Source organism: Lytechinus pictus, chromosome 13 (assembly GCF_037042905.1).
Source record: "Lytechinus pictus isolate F3 Inbred chromosome 13, Lp3.0, whole genome shotgun sequence".
Classification (NCBI taxonomy): Eukaryota; Metazoa; Echinodermata; class Echinoidea; order Temnopleuroida; family Toxopneustidae; genus Lytechinus; species Lytechinus pictus.
The window spans coordinates 16,335,019-16,355,000 of NC_087257.1; the positions used below are offsets into that span (position 1 = coordinate 16,335,019).

Consider the following 19,982-nt stretch of genomic DNA (forward strand, 5'->3'; position numbering starts at 1 on the left):
CTATAAATCCTCTTTCGGAATAAGTAATCCTGACATCGTGCACAATATCAAACACCAGCAAAGGATTTTAACAGCCACGGGCAAATCTCGTTTTAAAGATACATGCTTAGAAATCTTAACTTTGTGACACGTCTATCTCGGGGAAAAAACACTGTTTGCGAAATAAAAAATCAATTTCCCCCAGCACCTTTCTTTAGAAAATCTGTAGGGGAAAGACACGTATTTATTTGTAAATCCTTGGAAGGATAATGTGTATACCCTATACAGTTTCTGATTCCAGATTGATGTGCGTATACATTCTTTATTATACGCGAGGATTTTTTTTTTTTTTTTTAACAAACAAGTGCACACCTAGTTACCAATAATGCATATAGCATTTCCATTTATTTGAAAGCAGGATAAAAGAGCATTGTAGATTAAATGCCTTGCTCACGGGCATAGGTGCCGCGGCCGGGGATCGAACCCCGGACTTTCCATGTATAGTCAGGCGCCTTAGACCACTCGGCCACGGCACCTCCATGATTGAGACTTTAAGTGATAAAAGAAATCGCGAAATTTGATATCATGTAGGCATTTCCCCCTTCATGATTTTATCTTCAAAAGTAGGGTTATCTATAAAAATGGTGGCGATAACTATTCAATAATGAAATAAAAATTGAAAATATTTAACATATGAGATAGGACCAATCTTCCCCATAAGACTTTATATCGTTTATCCCTTCACTATACAGGCAAACACCCTTATTTTTTATGATCGGTAATGTTTTCGAAGTACAATAAATCAATCATTTTGTTTTAGTGATAATCCTAGACACATGGGCCCGTATTCTGAAGTCAGGTTTAAGTTAGACCATGGTCTAACTTTGTGCTAAAATTATGGGAAGCCATAAGTGTCAACATTTTTATTACGTCGTATGTTTCTTATATTTACTGTGCTCTTTCGTGATTCATCGATGGTGAAGACAATCACCTATTTATACTTCCTAGACAATTATGAATGATGTTAGAGCCAAATGAGCTGAAATATGATATCAGTATCGTTAGTGATTTATGTAACAATTGGCAATCCATACTTAAACCACAACTTTAAACCTGAGTTAAAGTTAAATCCGACTTGGACTTTGGACTTTTATTCTTGAATAATATGGTGTGTCATTCGATTATTCTCATTTTTGTTCGAGACACATTAAAAGGTGGTGTAAAATGTTGTTCCATGACATTTGCTCCGGCGACAATAGACCAGTTCGTAGTTACTTCATGGACAATTTTGGTCAAATGACCTTTCATTTCTTTCATTATGATAGGCAGATTTCAAAGCAAGATATTACGTAAGCATGCCGTACGTTGCAGGATGAAGAAATTGAATAGACCAGGTGACTAGAATAGCACACCAATGAACACTTTATAAAGGTATTTGTTGCATTCCTAATTTGAATGCATATCATAGCATGTTGCACAATGTACTTGGCAAACTGTGAAATAAGAGTCGTTCGTGGACGCATAGTTGTTTTTTGTGGATGTAAATGAAAAACAAAATTCAAAAGAATATATGAATAATCAAGACATCAAAGTTGGTGCTTATCTAATTAGATTTTAAACCACCATGTCACTTTAGTACCAATGACCTTCGTCTGATCACGCGCAGAATCTTTTGATCATGCGCAGAAAGGAACTATGAACGGGCTTATTGCTCGGATGGAAAATCCACACGTTAAGCCATACATAAAACCGAGTCCTACTTTTTACTTTATTCTGAACCAAAAACTCTAGTACAATTATTACTTTAACCCTTACCATCTGAGGTGTCAAGACTGGAGGACATGTCGCCAGAGCGTATGTCGTGACAACGGTACAGGTAACACTCTGTTGCATTTTGATCTATCATCGAAGTAAACTATCATCGTGCAAATTTATTTTTAAAAAGAAAAGCCCGTGAATTTCACTTAGACCATTAACCTGAGCAGGGGCGGATCCAGGATTTTCCAAAAGGGGTGCACATTTTCCCCGAGGAACGTGACAAGCATAAAAAAGGGTTTTAACCAAAAATAAAGGGCATTTCGCCCACGAAAAAAATTGACAAGCAAAAAAAGGGGGTCTTCACTTTCAAAAGGGGGGCACAGCCGGCCCCTGGATCCGCCAGTGAACCTAAATTACCCAACGCCTGATGCAATAATGAAACAAACATCAAAGGCACACACGAATACAGTATGATATTTTCTAAAAACATATGTACACTCTAAAAACACTGAGTAAAATTTTACCCAACATTGGGTAGAAAGGGAACATCCATGTTTGCTGGGTATTTTTTCTTTATCCCATATTGGATTATTTCAACGCAACATCGCATAAGATTTACAAAATATTTGGTATATTTTTACCTAACCAACATGCATGTTCCCATTTTACCCAATATTGGGTAAACCTTTTTACCATGATGTTAGTATTAGCAGGGTTGGCGAGGAATATAATTTTGATGTGAATGACCAAGACTAAACATTTTTTCCCCCTATTTTCCTCTTTTTCCCTTATAAACTGCACCCACATATTCTTGGAAATCACTCGAAATGCGATTCTTTTTCCCCTTGAGCTATGTCGAGATCGATGACGTCGAAAAAGAGGATTGACGGGAAGAAGGCGATCATAATCGGACTTTTGCCCCGTCCATCGATCTCCAGGCCACTGAGACGGCGCCGGTGATAGGGAGATCGAGTATGATGGGGGTAGGGGCATGAAACGAATATCAACAGTCACTTTGTTTCAGTCAGATTGTTGAAATAAAAAGGCATATATTACGTGGAAGAATTCGATGGTTAAAAACAATGGTTGGCAAAAAAAGACGGCAACATGGAATGGGTTGTATGCAAGCCTTTATATACTAAAATTACATAATAAGACAATACATAGTGTGTACATAGGCTACAGTCTCGTTTATCATGTATACTTAGCCCTTGATCATGTTGATGTGGGGGTGCCCCAAAAAAATAAATGTTCAGCTGACCATATTGTTATCACCCCCCCCCCCACGGCTCGGTGTAAAAATGACAGTGGTAAAAATGGCAGAGGTAAAAATGGCAGAGGTAAAAATGGCAAAAGTAAAAAATGACAAAGGGAAAATGGCAGAGGTAAAAATGGCAGCGGTAAATATGAAAAATTACTTTTATTACAAAACGTTTTCTTATTTTTCTGTTCTGTTTTTGGTTCAAAGAAAACCCCGAATATGTCTATTTCAGTGTGATTAATGGTAGCGCACAGTGGTGTTTACATTTAAATTCGTTTGGTATGTATGTGCGTTTCTACTATACGAATTGGCCAAGATAAATCCTTTCATCGCTCACTACTTGAAATCATTTTGGCATGAAAATGTTTGAGTTTAATCATATGAACGATAAAGTATAGGCCTTAAATGATGAAAAAATCCAAATAATAGCTAATCAGTTCATAATACGCATTTCGTCGATAGGAGTCCATTCAAGGTCAATAAGTATGACTGACATTAACCGTAAATGCTTTGTTTTTTCCTTGTTGATGTAGCATGTCATGATCTATACCTCTGCCATTTTTACCTCTGCCATTTTTACCTCTGCCATTTTACCTTTGCCATTATTACCTCTGCCATTTTTACCTCTGCCATTTTTACCTCTGCCATTTTTACCTCTGCCACTTTTACCTCTGCCATTTTTACCTCTGCCATTTTTACCCGGCACCCCTCCCACACACACACACACTGCTCGAAGTGGATTTACACTGTTTTCATTTACTCTTTAATTAGTTTACTAACTTTTTTTCCTTTTCCTTTTTTCATGTAACTGCTAGAATCGTTCACTCGGATGTGTGAGAGTGATGGTACATGGGAAGAGGGGCTTAATTACCGGCAATGTTTCAAGAATATAGGCCGAGATGATACATCGTTTACACGCAATGCAACAGAAGCACAATTACAGGTATGTTATCTCCTTCTTTCATCAATCATCATGTCTCAGTCACAACGACGAAACCGAATCCAAACCGACCGATCGTATGGCATTGGATATAGCGTAATGGTTTTGATCGCTTTGAATCGGTTTTTGTCGATGTGACTGCACCACCGTAACTTTGCCCTCGTAAAAGCGAGTCTTTATCGCTCAGATATACGCAAAGTATGCCCTTTAATGATGGCAAGTTTTGTTCACAATATGAACTACACAACACAAGTAATTCTACACAAGTGTAAGTTTAACTTTTTTTTTCAAATAACTATTTCAACATACGGTGCTCCGTCGTAGTGTTCGATGATTGTGTGATTGTGCTAGGAGATCCGACCGAATATCAATGAAAAGTTTCCTCGCAGTTTGCTTTTAAGTTCTGTTTTGTTTGTAGATCTGACTTATCTTTAAACTTTATATTGTTCTGAATGCAATCATATAAACGTTTATTCCATTAGCTGACGGCCTTAAAAGTGTGTTATTATTTGCTGTTCGAGTGCACTTTCGTTAAATGTTTTTAATGGTTCTTAATGCGTGTTGACAAGAAAACATCAAAATGTTTTAATGGCTCTAAATGTGTATTGTTAATTTTCTCATTATTTTTAAAAAGAATTGCATCTTTTAAAAGACAAAATACGAAAGTGTGACTACACGTACACCATACGTACAGGGTTTCTCCTACTAGTTTCCTCCTTAAATGAAGTGTTGAATCGATACACTCGTGATGTAAAGAGGGTGGTTGTTGACTCACACAGGCGACATGCTTATTACAGGGCCATCAAAATCATCGTAAAAATAGACAATATCATATTTCGAGAAATAAAAATCATTGATTGCTTTTATCCGCAGCCTTGGTGGACTCGCGATGGTTCGGTTTGTTTTATTTGGCGTAACGTTTAAACGTGATCTTTCAGACAGAGTTTTTTTACTTACACGTTTATAGTGATCTTTCAGACAAAAATGTTTTTACATATAACCCCTCTCCTACATACACACACACACACATTTTTTGACAATTACGACGACGTAATATGACGTTCAGTTATTTCACCAGTCATATCGTTATGCGTTTGCGCAGAACAGGTCCACTTTTTTTCTTGCGCATGCGCTCACCAGCATTTTTGGCCAATTAAGTTCGTCGCAGAAGCTGCGTCGCAAAATCCAAAGCTGACTCAACTAATGATAAATCAGGAAATCAAAGAAATCCTTGAAATCATGCTGTAAAAGTACAACTTCCTCTCAATAAAATAAAAGTGGTGGGTTTCCGGAGTTGTTAACAACTATTTAATCTTACCTAACCCGGAAAACACAATATCAAAATAAGGCTTGATGTGATTTTACTCTGAAAAAAAGTTTACCCAATATTGGGTAAAATGGGAACATGCATGTTGGATGGGTAAAAATATCTTGTAAATTTTACGCAATGTTGCGTTGAAAGAGCCCAGTATGGGGTAAAAAAAAAATACCCAGCAAACATGCATGTTCCCTTTCTACCCAATATTGGGTAAAATTTTACTCAGTGTTTTTTGTGCAGAATTGGCTAAATGGTCATTAATTGCCTCTCTTGAGTTATTAAATTGTATTATATACCTAAGGATCCTCCACCAAAAACACAAAACTAGGTTAATTAATTTACTCACCATTAAGGGGAAAAACTATAAAAGGTGATTCCACATAAGAAGCGTCAGATGCAAATAATCTATAATTAATTTACAGAACGGACTAGAAGCAGACAGTTGGTGGCAAGAATGTAAATAGGTCAATATATTCTAATTGGAAAGTGTACGGTGTTGACGAATAGACAATTTTCAATAAGGTTGATATGTACAAAAGAAGATCAGAGATTACCAGAATTGGAACGAGGTATTGGCGAACGGAAATGACGAAAACCAAATAAGCAATAATGGGGAAGACTAGAATGATAGTGGGGATAACGGGGATGATGGAAAAGGAAGGGAAATGGGGGTAGATGGATATAAATTGTTTAACGAAAATGTTTGGAGAAGAACACTCTTACCAAAGTATTACAGCAGCAGAAGAGGGTTGCGACAAAGGTGTTGCTAGAAGAAGAGGAGGGAGAAGTAGAGGAAAACGAATATTTACCAACCCCCCCCCCTCCCCTTACCTTCCTCTCTTATCACATACTTTCCGTTTTTGTATTTATTGACAAAATGCTTTAAAAAAAGAATATCAAAAAAGAATATCAATGATATGTATTCCATTTTTAATGTATTGATTTATTTTAATGTTTATGTAAATGCATCACAATTCGGCTTTGCCGCCATGATGTATGAGTTTTATCAAATAAACAATTTATCTATCTATCTATCTAAGAAGAAATATCCAATTGCGAAATGAAAAATAAAATTATTTTTAATACTTTTATATGCTTTTATTGGTTCATATTCAGTGTCATGTTCTATGTTATCCATTTGCTATTCATTTTAATGCAACTCTGGGTTGTCATTTTATCATCCTACAGTTTTATAACAGTGTTATAAATGGGGCCAAATTAATGGAATTGATTGGTCTCTTCTTGTCGTGGACCGGACTCGTGGTGGCGCTATTCATTTTCTATTATTTCAGGTAAGAATTTTTTTTTTAAGTGTTCTTAGTTTCTACATAATAGATGGAGTTAAATAATTCCTGTGCAATTTTATAGCCATCACATGATTCTTTTAAAAAAAAATGTTCTGGATACAAAATACGAGGTGTGATAGACAGTTTATTCCTTACAGCGGCAACTGCAGACTCGAACCAATGTTGTATCATCTCTCTTTTGAAGTCATAATGTTCAAGATGTGTCCTTCCTTCGTCGTAAATAGTCGTCATTATACTAGGATTCATTGACAGATCATAGAACAATATCAACCCTTCAAAGTCAAGGACGAGCAATATGTTTACTTCTGACATCCATATCGCTTCTAACCTTGGTCGTGAAAGCCACGCTAGCTATACACCCCAACCTAGCCCTGTCGGTGACAGCCGTGCTCTTACACCCCTAACTAGACATCAATTCCACTCTGTAAAATGTTTACTCCTTCCCGCGTCGACGAAACGCTACACCGAAACGTATACGCGGGCTTACGGCCATAGAAGGGAATCCGAAGTGAAAAATCAATTGGCAACTGAGTTTAAATTTGTCTTCTTTTTCCGTTCTACTTAGGAATAGGGCCTATCGCAGAAACAGGGGTAAATTTCTTTCTTTCTCTTTTCCTCTTTTATACGTTTTATGACCTGTGGAAGAACTTTGTCAAAACTTTAGTTTTCGCTCAATAGGAAGTTTACGCACCGCAATGCAGAACGCTTTCAAGAACATAGAAAATGTATTGTCAAATGCATTTGATGACAATGAGCAACCAAGAAGTCTTTGTCGAACATCAGTGAATCAATGACTCCGGACAAAAGACATATTTGCAATATTTCGTCAGCTTCGAAACTGCTGTTCTGGTTCACTAATTCTCGACAAAGACCTTCCAGCTGTCTTCTTTTGTCATTTGAAGGGCATTTTCAACACACTTTCTATGCTCTTGAAATCTCGTCGTGCGAAAAAAAAGGAGAAATATTTGATTAACAGATATGAATAGAAGGCAAGAAGACTGGGAAATCATTTAAATAGATTAGAGATTGACTAAAATGGAGAGAAAGAGTACTAGAAAAATAAGATTTGATTATACACAAATTTCCGCTCCCCAATCACGCATATTAGCTACGAGATAATGCAGTTTGTACGCCCACTGTGTTGGTCAGAAGAGTTTACACCATTGGAATCTTAGAAATTATTAGCATGAGGAAGAAGTGGTGTACGTATCCACCTTGTTTCCTGTCAGGGAGAGACAAAACACATATAAAAGACATAAAAGATGACCTGGAGAAAAGCATCAGCTTACTAGTATTAGTCTCATTAATGTCATCATGTTAGGCCTATTTGCCCGAGGAACACACTCTAATCATGATAATTGACTGTGTAAAATTCGATTCGAAGTATTGATACGCTCATGATCAGCCATTTGAGACAATTTTGAAAGTGTGGACATCTCTGTATTACAAAAGTTCACAGTGTGTTCACGTGACACTCTGAAAATGAGATTTACAATAATTGAACACTTTAACAGTGTGCAGATAATTGCATAAATGTATTCCACAAATTGAGATCCACCGTCTGGGAACTGTAATCTTTTTAACAGGGTGCACACTGCAACAAAAAATATTGGGTAAAATTTTAACCAGCACGAGGGTTATCATGTGTTCAACCAATTTGGTGCAGTATTTTACTCAAAGCAGGAAGCATATTGTCCCGTAAGGATAAGAAATAAGCAGCAATTACTTTAGAATGGGCAAAATTGTCATCACACTGGATAAATAAAGATGCCTAAAAGAAATGCCCGGTTTTAGCAGGACACATATTTACCTTCATGGAGCAATTTTACCCAATATTTTTAAGAGTGCAGCCCCCCCATCCTAGCACACATTGTACCTATTTGAGTCCCATTAATGAGATGACCGCCCCCCCCCCCCCATCCTTCCATTTATTTAGGTGATAACTTTGATATGTTGTCTCCTTTCTCATATCTGGGAACTACTTCCTTTGCTTTTCCTTTTATCTACTTTTGTTCTATAGCTTATCATTTTTTGAGCAAAGTGATTTGGGAAGTATTTTATTTTCATTTATCAAGAACCGACAAAGAGGTTTAAAAGGTACTTTCACCCCCCCCCCCCCCTCCCACACACACCCCGGGTACACACCTACACACCCCACATACATTAACAATTACCATGTTATCCGCGATCCATCCAGCACTACATAAAGAGACTTTGTTTAAAAAATTATAATTTCCCTCATACATTCTTCAGAAATCTCCGATGCCATCGAACAAAGATCCATCAGCATCTCTTCATCGCCTTCATCTTCCGCCTCACCATCGAGATCATCCTGGGTGTGGACCGTTTCAACAGCAAACTTGCCTCATCGCAAGGATACGAGAGGCATAACAGTATTCACAATGTGGTACGTAAAACCCTCATAGAATGGGGAGGGGTTTTGATTGTGCCATTGCCTGTTTGAATAGAGATAGTACCAGAGGCAGATCCAGGATTTTTCGAAATGGGAGGGGCACATTTATCCGAGGAAAAATTGGACAAGCAAAAAAAAAAAAAGGGTTTATCCCAAACTCAAGGGTATTTCGTCCACGAAAAAATATGACGAGCAGATAAAAAAAGGTCTTCACTTTCAAAAGGGGGGCACACTTCTGAAACGGCATTTTTGCATAACAAATTTTAATTGTGCCTCTCAAAAGGGGAAGGGCATGGGCCGGCTGTGCCCCCCCCCCCCCCCCCCCCCCCCCCCTCTCTGGATCCGCCAGTGGATAGTACCTTTTTTATCGGCACGAAACTTTCGGAATCACAACCGGAAGGGAAACAAAAATGATATGCGCATGCTCACTCCTGAGGAAATTTAGGGCTCAGATAGAATTGAGCATGCGTAGATTGATTTTGATATATACCTCACACAGGTGTTGAATTTAAACAAAGTACCAAATGGTGAGAAAGTAAATAACAAACAGACTGCCGGTTGTGTAGTTTTATCACTATTCTTTTCTGCAGTATACTTGCTGTGGAAATGTGGGTATACCCCGCTAACGCAAATATAAGCAATGGAATGGTGTTACTTTTTTCCCACCCGTCCTGCAATGATTTCGTTGTTAGCAGTAAGAGATTCGTCTTACCAATGTTGATCCCCTTATATCATTTTGCAAAAGAGTTGGAAGTGGTACTTATAGCAAGAATCGATCAAAAATATATTGAAAAAAAGCTGGCAAACTTCTGTCTGCCAAACAGTGATATTTCTACTCTCCACGATTTTTATTTCATATCCAAAAAATTGGTTGTAAACAAGGCCTTCCAACCCAAGTCATGAAAAAAATAAGAATAAGTTTATTTTTTTACACCGACCTGTTTACTGCCTACAGAAAACAGAATGTGAAACATAATTTGATTTGGAGATTTGCTCCTTCTCTTTATTTTCCCATGCGAGCTTATACGAAGGTTTCATCTTTTAATGGCGTTGTGTTTATAAACTGTTATGTTACACTTATTTTGATATAAACGAAAGTAAAATAATTTTGTACCTAAACTGGAGTTAAAGTCCCAATATAATCCCATTATAGTCTGTTTGTATCAGCATGTTCTGAGGGGTATATCCGATTAGGAATTTCCACGAAAACCAAGCAAGTTTTTTTTTTTAATTTACGAGAAAACACAAAACGGAAATCACAATTTCTTTAATGGTCTTTAATGTTTTGTTCAATATTCACTGCACGATTCTATATATTCCGCTTCAAGGTACGCCTTATTGGGTATGTGTTAAATCTGTCCCGGGTGAATTATTGAACTTTTACAAAATGAAAGAAAACAAAGAAAATTTTGAAACATGATACTTCTTGAGAAAACGTTATTTTTGAGAAATTGGTCTATGAGGGATTGTCTCTGGCCGTGGGCAGACAATTATGTTATGAAACACAAATCACACTTTTATACAAATAGTTACAGAGGTTTTTTCTTTAGATAGGGCCTATTTCTCAAGAGAATGTCTTTCCCTGTTTGCAAAAACATGTTTTTATCACATAATTGATAGGCCTTTTTAATTCATGGGTCGTTGGCTTAACATGTTGAAAGGTTATTCCGTATTACTCTAAAAAAAAATATTGGGTAACAATGCTCCATGAGGGTAATCATGTGTCCAACCAACATTGGGCATGTTTATTTATCCCGCATTGGGTAAAATACTGTCCCAAATTGGTTGGACACACATTTATATATACCCTCGTGCTGATTAAAATTTTACCCATTATATTATTACAGTGTGGTATCCCTGGTAATTTAGGTAGACGAAAACTCACTTAATCAATTAATACTTGATTACTAAGTTAGTTGGTTAGTTAGTTAGTTAGTCAGTCAGTCAGTCAGTTGGTTAGTTACTTAGTTAGTTAGTTAGATAGTTAGTTAGTTAGTTAATTAGTTAGTTAGTTAGTTAGTTAGTTAGTTAGTTAGTTAGTTAGATAGTTAGTTAGTTAGATAGTTAGTTAGTTTGTTAAATAGATTAGATAGTTGGTTTAGCCTGCCATTCAGTTAGTTCATGAGTCAGACAGTTTGTCACATAATTAGTTAATCAGTAAGTTAGTTTAATTTGTTATTTACTTTCTTACTTACTTACTTATTTTCTTACTTACTTATTTACTTACTTACTTACTTACCTACTTACTTACTTTAGGCAAATTACTTGCTTACTTTAGGCACATAGATTAGTATCAGTCAGTAGGAAAGATTTAGGTCTGGTTAAATAGTTAGCTGTTAAGTTAGTTACTTCGTTACAGATCGTTAGTAAAATGATTTGTTTGTTAATTAGCCAATTACTTACTTATTTAAGTAAATTAGTTAATTTGTTTGTTAGTGTTGCGTATAAATGGACATGGCCATTCCGATATGTTGCGACATTATATTTCAATGTTTCTTTTCCTTTTTGTGTACTCGTATACACCGTCGTGCATTCTGTAAAGTTCTACTTCACTACATTCTCTCCTATCCCCGCAGGCGCCACTTTGTAAAACGTTTGAAGTTCTGCGGGAATACACAAGAATATGCACCTTCGCTTGGATGTTCATAGAGGGGATCTACCTCAATACATTACTTTCTTCTGCTGTGTTTGGAACGCCCAAGTTCGTCCTCTTTTACATCATCGGATGGGGTGAGTCAATTCGAAATGCCAAATCAAATATTTTGATTTGTGCATCATTGATTCATTTCAATTTACTTCTTATTGTTATTCACTTCTTTCTCTATTTTCTTATACACTCATGCATCCATTAATACCTTTTCACGTAAAGCAGCAACACCAACATATCCAAATAATAGGTTTTATTCTTTGGGATGTGCATGGGATTTGATGTGGTTATGGGGTATAATTAATTCATTTCATTTTTATATGATTATACATATTTTAGAATGGTAATTAGATTAGTGACAACGGTCGACTGAGGAACTAAAAGGAAAAAAGGGATCATGAAAAAAAAATCGTCCTTATTTCGAAGAGACAATTTTGTCTCTTCTTTTGCTGTTTATTGTGGTTTTTTTTTTTAGCCCCTACGATATATGTATTTCTTTCTTTTACTGAGTAAATAGTAAATAAATCACCTCGATTTCCCAGGGATTAGTTTGAATCGCCTGTTAATATAAATATGTTGAAATTGCCACCAGGGTCCCGTCTGACAAAGAGTTTAAATTGATCTTAATCAACCACAACTATGGAAAGCCAGCAACGCCAACGTCTAAAATGAATGCTTGTTCAAAATATATGCTAGATTTGCTGTGTATTCATGCATTCATTGTTTTTTTATCCAGTGTTATTCTTTTTGTTTACTAATGATATTGTGCAAATTTCCTGTAAAACAAAATATGACAATTGATGGATTTCCATAGAGCTACGGCTGATCGGATCAATCGTAACTCTTTGTGAGACGGGGTCCAGGGGCCTGTAACACAAAACTTAGCAATGATTGTAGAACATTTTTCTACGATTGATTCCATTAACTGCAATGTACAATCAATCGTGAAAATCAAGCGTACGATCAATCGCTAACTTTTGTGTTACGGGGCATAGAAGTTATCAGAAATCTGATGAATTTGCCGACGGCGAGTCACGGAAATGAGCCCAATTAGCTCTAAGCTGTGCCATAAACATGATAAAAGGAGCACAAGAGATCTAAATTTATCGGTATAGGTCCATGATCCCCCCCCCCCTCAAATTTCTTCTCCTTTAACAGTGATACTTTGCCATGATATCAGATGAAAAATGTTATTGATGTTTATTTTTTATAACGTTTCCATCTTTGTTCGGATAATTTTCGCTTAGACCTGCATTCTAAGTGGTTGATTATTTGCAGATAAGTGTAACAGATATCCCGAAGCCTATATAACTTTTCTTATTTCTTTTCCAACCCCGTCCATGAGGGAACAGACTTGAAAAATGCATAATCGGAGATTTCCGTCCTTGTAAATATATTTATTTTATTTTTATGTTATGACTTTCTTCTCTTGGGCATTTCTGTATTATTGTCGTCAATACTATAGCTGACCACAAACGTAAAGACTTAAGACATTCGTCATCACAACTCCCCCGGAAAAAATAGAAGCAGGCCTTCGTCATTAAGAAGTTTGACTTTAAAAATCGCGTACGCCTAAAAAAAAATATTCAGGTTTTTATGTCAGATCAAGAATTGCAAGTTTGACATGCGTACCTCCCTCCCCCTCCTGCCCCCTCACCGTTGTCACATGCACAGGATTGAGATGCAGCTTATTATATAGAGGCTGCATGGCAACGCATGACTTCTTAGATTATACACCTGTATATACAATCTTAAAAAAGATGGGAACATGGGTGTTTGTTGGGTAAAAAGATGCCAAATATTTTGTAAATTTTGTGCAATGTTGTGTGGAAATTTACCATTCAAACATGCCATTTGCCCAATATTGGGGGGGTACCCAGCAAACATGCATGTTCCTTTTCTACCCAATATTTGGAAAGTTTTACTCTCTGTTCATGAAGTGTATTTTCTTCCTTCCGGATAAACTAAACTATGCTACTGTTTCATTTGTTTATTCATTATGACCGGAGAACACTTGTGTAATAGAACTGAAAGTTCATGGAAAAATACATCTGTTATTTGTCCATATTACAAAGTTTTGATAGAGATATTTGCTCTATATACCCTTGTCATTCTCAATATGGTCTAGACGATTATACAAGTATTATTGCTTGCATATAATGCTTTTAATAATTTTTCTAGGTCCTTATCGTAACATTTCATGAAATTGGTGTTCGTTTTAGCTAGATGTGTGTCACATTTACAATGAAAACTACTCGTCAGTCGTATACTTAGCATGATAAAGCTAGATTCATTGCTCAACGTCGACGTATATCTCCTCAAGCCAGATGAAGTGTAATTAATATGAAAGCTGTAATCTAGTTCATGGTCGAAAAATATACCCTTCTCTTACCATGAGATAGTGAAAAATATGCCATGCACTCCCTTGGGTTACGGCTGGTGACACAATGTCTTTGAAAACACCCAACAGAACATATAGAAGAGATAGGGGCATCTGTATTCCGCAGTCCCCCGGGGCGAGCGGCGTTCCTTCATGAAAGGATACCGACTTGGTCACGTGACTTGTTCATACTCGCTGGCCGATTCGCATAAAAAAAAAGTGTATTCATTCATAACATGGACATGCGTCCATTTTCATCATCTGTATGAAATTTGAGAAGTTCATGTTATTGATATCAGATCCACTCAAGTTCTTGCCTGTACTTTTTTCCCTGGATTTCAATACGTTTCTTTGATACTGATATTCAAGTTAATTCGTGTTTTCAAGAGCAATGATGATGATATCAATTTTTAAAAAAAGGAAAAGACAAGTAGGTAGAAACAAAGAAAAGGAAGAGAGTGAGGAGGAGATTGAAATGGAGAAGGGGGAAAAGAAACGTTTCTTTGTTATTCTTAAGAACGAGAAAGACGTTTATTTTTTATTCTTTCCCGATTTCTTTTTTTTTTCTAAGACGATGAAATACAGAAATTATTACAACAAAAAGAGGGGAACAGGACGAAAATAAAGATAAGCGTTTCCCAGTTGAATGTTCTACTGTGGACCAATTAGGGGTGATTACAAGATGTGTGTTATCACAACTTGTTCATTGATACCTTCTTCGACTCTCGTCCCGACATCACGTCGCCCACCTAGCCTCGGGGTCGAAACTATAACATACTCGATCCTTCATGTAGAGCACAGTCTGTATTTAGGTCGGGGCCACGAGCTCTGTCTCTTAAAACCCCTTTCCTGGCTTACTGATATGATACAGATGTGAAGTTTGGTGGGACGAGGGAACATAAATGGAAGGGTGTTTATTAAAAGTTCAGATCGAATTCGTTGTATGGACCTTAGATTTTAAAAAGGCGAGACCAATTTTCTTTGGATTAGTCGTGATATACATGGTGATTCTCTAAGCCATGTTAGTGGGCCTGTGCGCATCCCTATCCTTATCTTTTCCCTTGGCCATTATAAAGATATAGACATTTTCACATGAAATTCATTTCGTATAAATCAAATTAGGCAAAGTGGTTTGACTCCTCCCCCTCCCTCTCTCTCTCTCTTATTCACTCTCTCTCTCCCTCCCCCATCTCTCTCCTCTCCACACCCCCCCCCCCTCTTTTTCTCCCACTCTCTGACACTCATTTGTTATTGCCTCGGTTGAGAAGTGATCATAAAATAGTTATCTCTCTCTCTCTCACTCTCTTCTATATATGCATCATTTAAAGTGATTTCACATCTGCCAAAGATGTGCGATAATCGTAACATCCAAGTTGATGGTGCCATACATACATACATGACACACCCGTACATGCACCCATACATATACACCTATATACATATATACTGACTAATGGGCCAAACCCATTTAGCGGTTGATGTTTTGTATCTATGGCATAATGATGCCGATAGCTTGTTTTTTTTTTCAATTCTGATGCATTTTCTTTTTGTTAATTAAACCCAATCACCGTTCAAATCACCATCTTTTCTCTCTCTTTGTTTCTTTCCCCAGCCATCCCGATAGCGTTTGTGATCGCATGGGCGATCGTTATGGATCTCACGGCAGCAAAGCTTTCTGGGTAAATAACTTTCAGCCTTCTTTGAATTAGAAATATCGTGTAATAAAAATTATTGGTCATAACGATACATCTAACTTCCGATATATGTTTTCAGTGTTTGCAGTGCAATAATATTTAGAGACGTTTTAACGAAGCCCAGATCCAAGGCAAATTGTGATCACTAGATTAACATCATATTTATATATCATTAAAAAAGAGGTGATCCCACAAGGTAGGAGCTAGGGGATGGAGCCCCATCCATGATGCCCGTATTATGATTATTCAAGACGAAAAAAAAAAACAAAGGAGGCAAAAAGGTAATAAAATATAGACCTACAGATAAGAAGAGTATTAACAAGAGTGATCTGAGTTATGTAACCCTAGAATGCAACTAAAAGATGACGTCACTAAAAATGACGTCACATTATGTACCCCCTCCCCTATGAATAAAAATGACCTGGCGCCGTCCTATAATGGTCTGTAATTAAGTACGGTCAAAATAATATGAGGTTGTATATTGAATTTGTCTGATTATTTTTTTTTTCTTTCTCTTGTATGCGGATGTGACGTAACAGTATATAGTTATGAATATTTAGAATAATATGCTTTTCCTGGTATTTGTCTTCATATTAATATAGTGCATAATCAAGCAAAGCTATATACATGCATCTAACATGAAACGTTAATACTCGACAGGACGTGAGGTCGCCTCTTTCGGTTTAAATATCTGGCTTAGTTAGAAACTTGACCATCTCTGACCGTGTTTTAGTATTAAACCGAACCTTTATCTATATTCCCGAGACATAGAAAAATCCGGGGTCGAACTAGATTTCTAACCTTTTAACGTGAGATGGGATGTTGAGGCCCCAATTTCATGAAATCCGGTTTCGTGAAACAGTTTCTTAAAATAAGCATTTCTTATGTTTTGTCTCTTATAAACGCTACACGGCAGGTCCCATTGACTTGTATTAGGCCTACATTGAGGAAATCAAAGTTCTCAGTTCAGTTTGATATTTTCCTTGTTTCCTCAAGACCTTTTACTTATTCAAGCTAAAACCACATGGAAACGTCGTGCGAAAGGTTACATGTTTGTAATTAACATTATTTTCCTTTCCCCCTTTTGGTCTTTACTTCTTTTTCAATTGATGATGTTTAAAGATGTTGGCATGGTCATGTTGATTCTATCTGGTACTGGGTCTTCATTGAGATTCCTCGCAACCTCATGCTTGTGGTGAGTTTCAGACCTTTTAAATTTACACCCCCCCCCCCCTTCCTTTCGTTTTCCATGTTTTTTATGTTGGTTGCATGCATATTTCTCGTGATTAACATTTTCTATTTTACATCAGACTGGTTCTGTTCTTGCTATTTTTATCTCTAATATTCCTTCCTTTGACTTTTTTCATATGACATTTTTACTTTTAACAATTTTATCTAGACATATTTTCTTTTGGTTTGCTGTTTTTCAAAGGGTATTTCTTCTATTGTTTATCCTCCATTTATTTTCTTTATCAATCTGTAATAACTCAAACCCTGACATTTCTTCCTCTAATAGTTTTTTCTATGATGTTTGTTTCAAACTGTACTTTACTTTTTTTTCTGATCAATCTCCCTCTGGATTGTGTTTTCCTCTCACAAAAATGCGACTTACAAATCAACGATGCAGCACTGCATGAATTGAGAAAAAAAAATCCAGTCCGTCAACGTATGAAAACTCTCCAGAAAACACCTTGTTCGCTACATCAGTACTTAATTATTATACCTAATATTCAATTTGTATATTTTGGCTGCTTTCATTTCAATACACATTTATTTGCATTTAGCATATGATTTCTTTTTTTTGTCATATTTTAGGCAAACGTACTGTTCCTATTTAACATCATCAGAGTACTGGTGACCAAGCTTCGGGAGAGTAACACCAGTGATACCAAGCAAGTTAGGTAAGAGATATAGTTTCAGTCTGGGAGAACTCGATTTTAATTTCGCCGACTCTCAGGCACACATGTGAAAGCGACTCCAAACCGACTGATAGTTTGTCATTGAAAATAACGTCATAGTATTTGATCGGTCTGGAGTCGATTTGCGTGGGTGTGACTGGGCTTTCACTGGCGTAAGTCCAAGCGTTGGACCTGTTGTTCAGAGGGGACGCTCAATTGTTTTATCTCCTCCCCCACTTGAATAATATGACGTCACGGATTTACGCCAATGGCGACATTAAACCAGATTCAGTGGAACCTGCTCTAACTATCAACCATCAATCATCATAAGTTACAGTATAACCATCATCGTCGTCGTCGCATTTATCTCCCACTCTCGCTACCATTCCCACAATCATCATTATAATCCTCTCTTTTTATAATAATCTTCATCATCATTACCATGATTATCATCACCAACGCCATCATCATCGTCGTCACCATCAACACCAAACAATACCATCATCACCATCATCGTCACTTATATCGTAACAACCACCACCACCATCATCCTTACCATCACTATCTTTATACTCATCATCGCCATCCTCATCATCACCATTACCGAGATCATTATCATCGTCATTACTAAGTCGCCATCATCATCATCACCATCATCATTACTGTCATCATCGTCATCATTATCATCATCACCACCACTACCACCATCACCATCATCGTCATTATCTCAGCCATTAATCGTCATCATCGTCGTTATGGTCATCCCCAACCACTACCACCGCCATGACCACAACCGCTATCGTCCTCTCTTATTATCACCCTCTCCCCCTCACAGGAAGGCTCTCAAAGCAGCTATCGTTCTTCTGCCGTTGCTTGGAATCGCCAACTTGGTGTGGTTGATCCCTCGGCCGAAGCCTCAAGACGACAAGTCCTTCATCCTCATATATCACTATCTCTTCCTCTTCCTCGATGCCTACCAAGGATTCTTCGTAGCAGTTCTCTATTGTTTTGTCAACGCAGAGGTGAGTTTATAGGTTGAACTTTGAGCTTGTGTGCCCCTTTTCCAGCGGCGAATCCCGAATTAACTAGTGAGGGCACAAGGGGCCGCTTTTTCTTTTCAAAAATTCTGACAGCCCCCCCCCCCAAAAAAAAAAAAAAAAAAAAAAAAAAAAACGAAGGTCAGTACCATTCTCATTTTGTCTACTCAAACCTGTTTTTTTTTTTAACAATCTAAAAGAAAAATACCAAAGTTTTAGCAATAAAAAAAAATATTTTCCGCTACTGCCCTCTCCCACCCGTTTGTTTTTTTCTTATTAGTCACCCTTTGCTAAAGAAGTGGGGAAATCAAGTCTCTACTCTACCACTGAGATGATGTAACATATCGTCTTGATATGTCACTTGATATACATTATCACTCGTCTACTATGACCATCATGATTTTCAACAAAATTACCGGGAGGGTAAAGAAAGAGGAAATTCTTAGTAAGTTTATGGTGGTATTGTGGAAATGTGATCCCCATCTCCCCCCCCCCCTCCCCCCCCCCCCCTTCAAAAAAAAGATAGAAAGAAAGAAAATAGCAGCAACATTGGTAATGAGTAGTTTTATTTTCTCTCAATTCATTTTATGTTCAAAGCTTTTGAGAGAGGTCTAATATTTTTTCTCTAATTTGTTTGTCAGGTGAGAGCCACTTTAAGACGGAAGTGGAGTGCTTGGAGGAACAGTCGAAGTCCTCACCATCACAGAGGTCATTCCATCGTTACCACGGCAACAGACGTATGTAATAACTTTGAACCTTGTTAAATTCCATAAGCATGCATGCATTAACAAGTATTGCAGAAAAAATTATCAAACTATATCAGTAAGGAGGATATAAATGTTTCGTTGGGAAATCATTGTACATTAGAATTGAGTTTGCAGATGTCTTGATTGTGGGGTGTGGCAATTTTCGAGAAATACAAATAAGTAATTGATTTGTAAAATGAAATTCATAAAAATTAATCCGAAGAATTTATTTCAATATATGTCACCCAAATTCACAGAGATGATATTCCATCGTGCGTGTTTTAAGAAACGCCATCTTTCGCCATGTTTGCGAATTCAGACCGAAGTTGTACCTTATATTCACAACGAATAAAAAAAATATTTTCATGACAATGTATAACATTGTATAGTTATATAATGCGGAATATATCATCCTTTAAGGGGATTTTCAGATAAGATATTACCCACTTCAAATGACATTCAGACATTTTCATCTACGAAAAATATTCTAATAAGATACCATAATTTGTTTTTACAGAACGCGTTTACTAGGTAAGATATGACTGTGATTAGATATCAGTGTTTAAAAGTGATCAAATATTACTGTGATTAAATATTTATTTCG

General features: G+C 36.9%; 1 protein-coding gene across 2 annotated transcripts in view; it reads left to right on the forward strand.

The window, feature by feature from the left end:
• LOC129275066 (PDF receptor-like) overlaps positions 1–19,982 on the forward strand; it is a 34,724-nt gene that overhangs the window by 11,161 nt on the left and 3,581 nt on the right. The window contains exons 1-10 of one of the 2 annotated variants that reach the window (XM_064108680.1): positions 1,687–1,855; positions 3,814–3,941; positions 6,445–6,548; positions 8,817–8,970; positions 11,553–11,706; positions 15,616–15,682; positions 16,820–16,892; positions 17,513–17,598; positions 18,431–18,617; positions 19,274–19,369. In XM_064108680.1, coding sequence (XP_063964750.1) covers positions 3,828–3,941; positions 6,445–6,548; positions 8,817–8,970; positions 11,553–11,706; positions 15,616–15,682; positions 16,820–16,892; positions 17,513–17,598; positions 18,431–18,617; positions 19,274–19,369 — 1,035 coding nt within the window. In that variant the 5' untranslated portion in view covers positions 1,687–1,855; positions 3,814–3,827. Of the gene's footprint in view, positions 1–1,686; positions 1,856–3,813; positions 3,942–6,444; positions 6,549–8,816; positions 8,971–11,552; positions 11,707–15,615; positions 15,683–16,819; positions 16,893–17,512; positions 17,599–18,430; positions 18,618–19,273; positions 19,370–19,982 lie in introns of those variants that run through there. The other variant, XM_064108679.1, reaches the window with a different exon arrangement.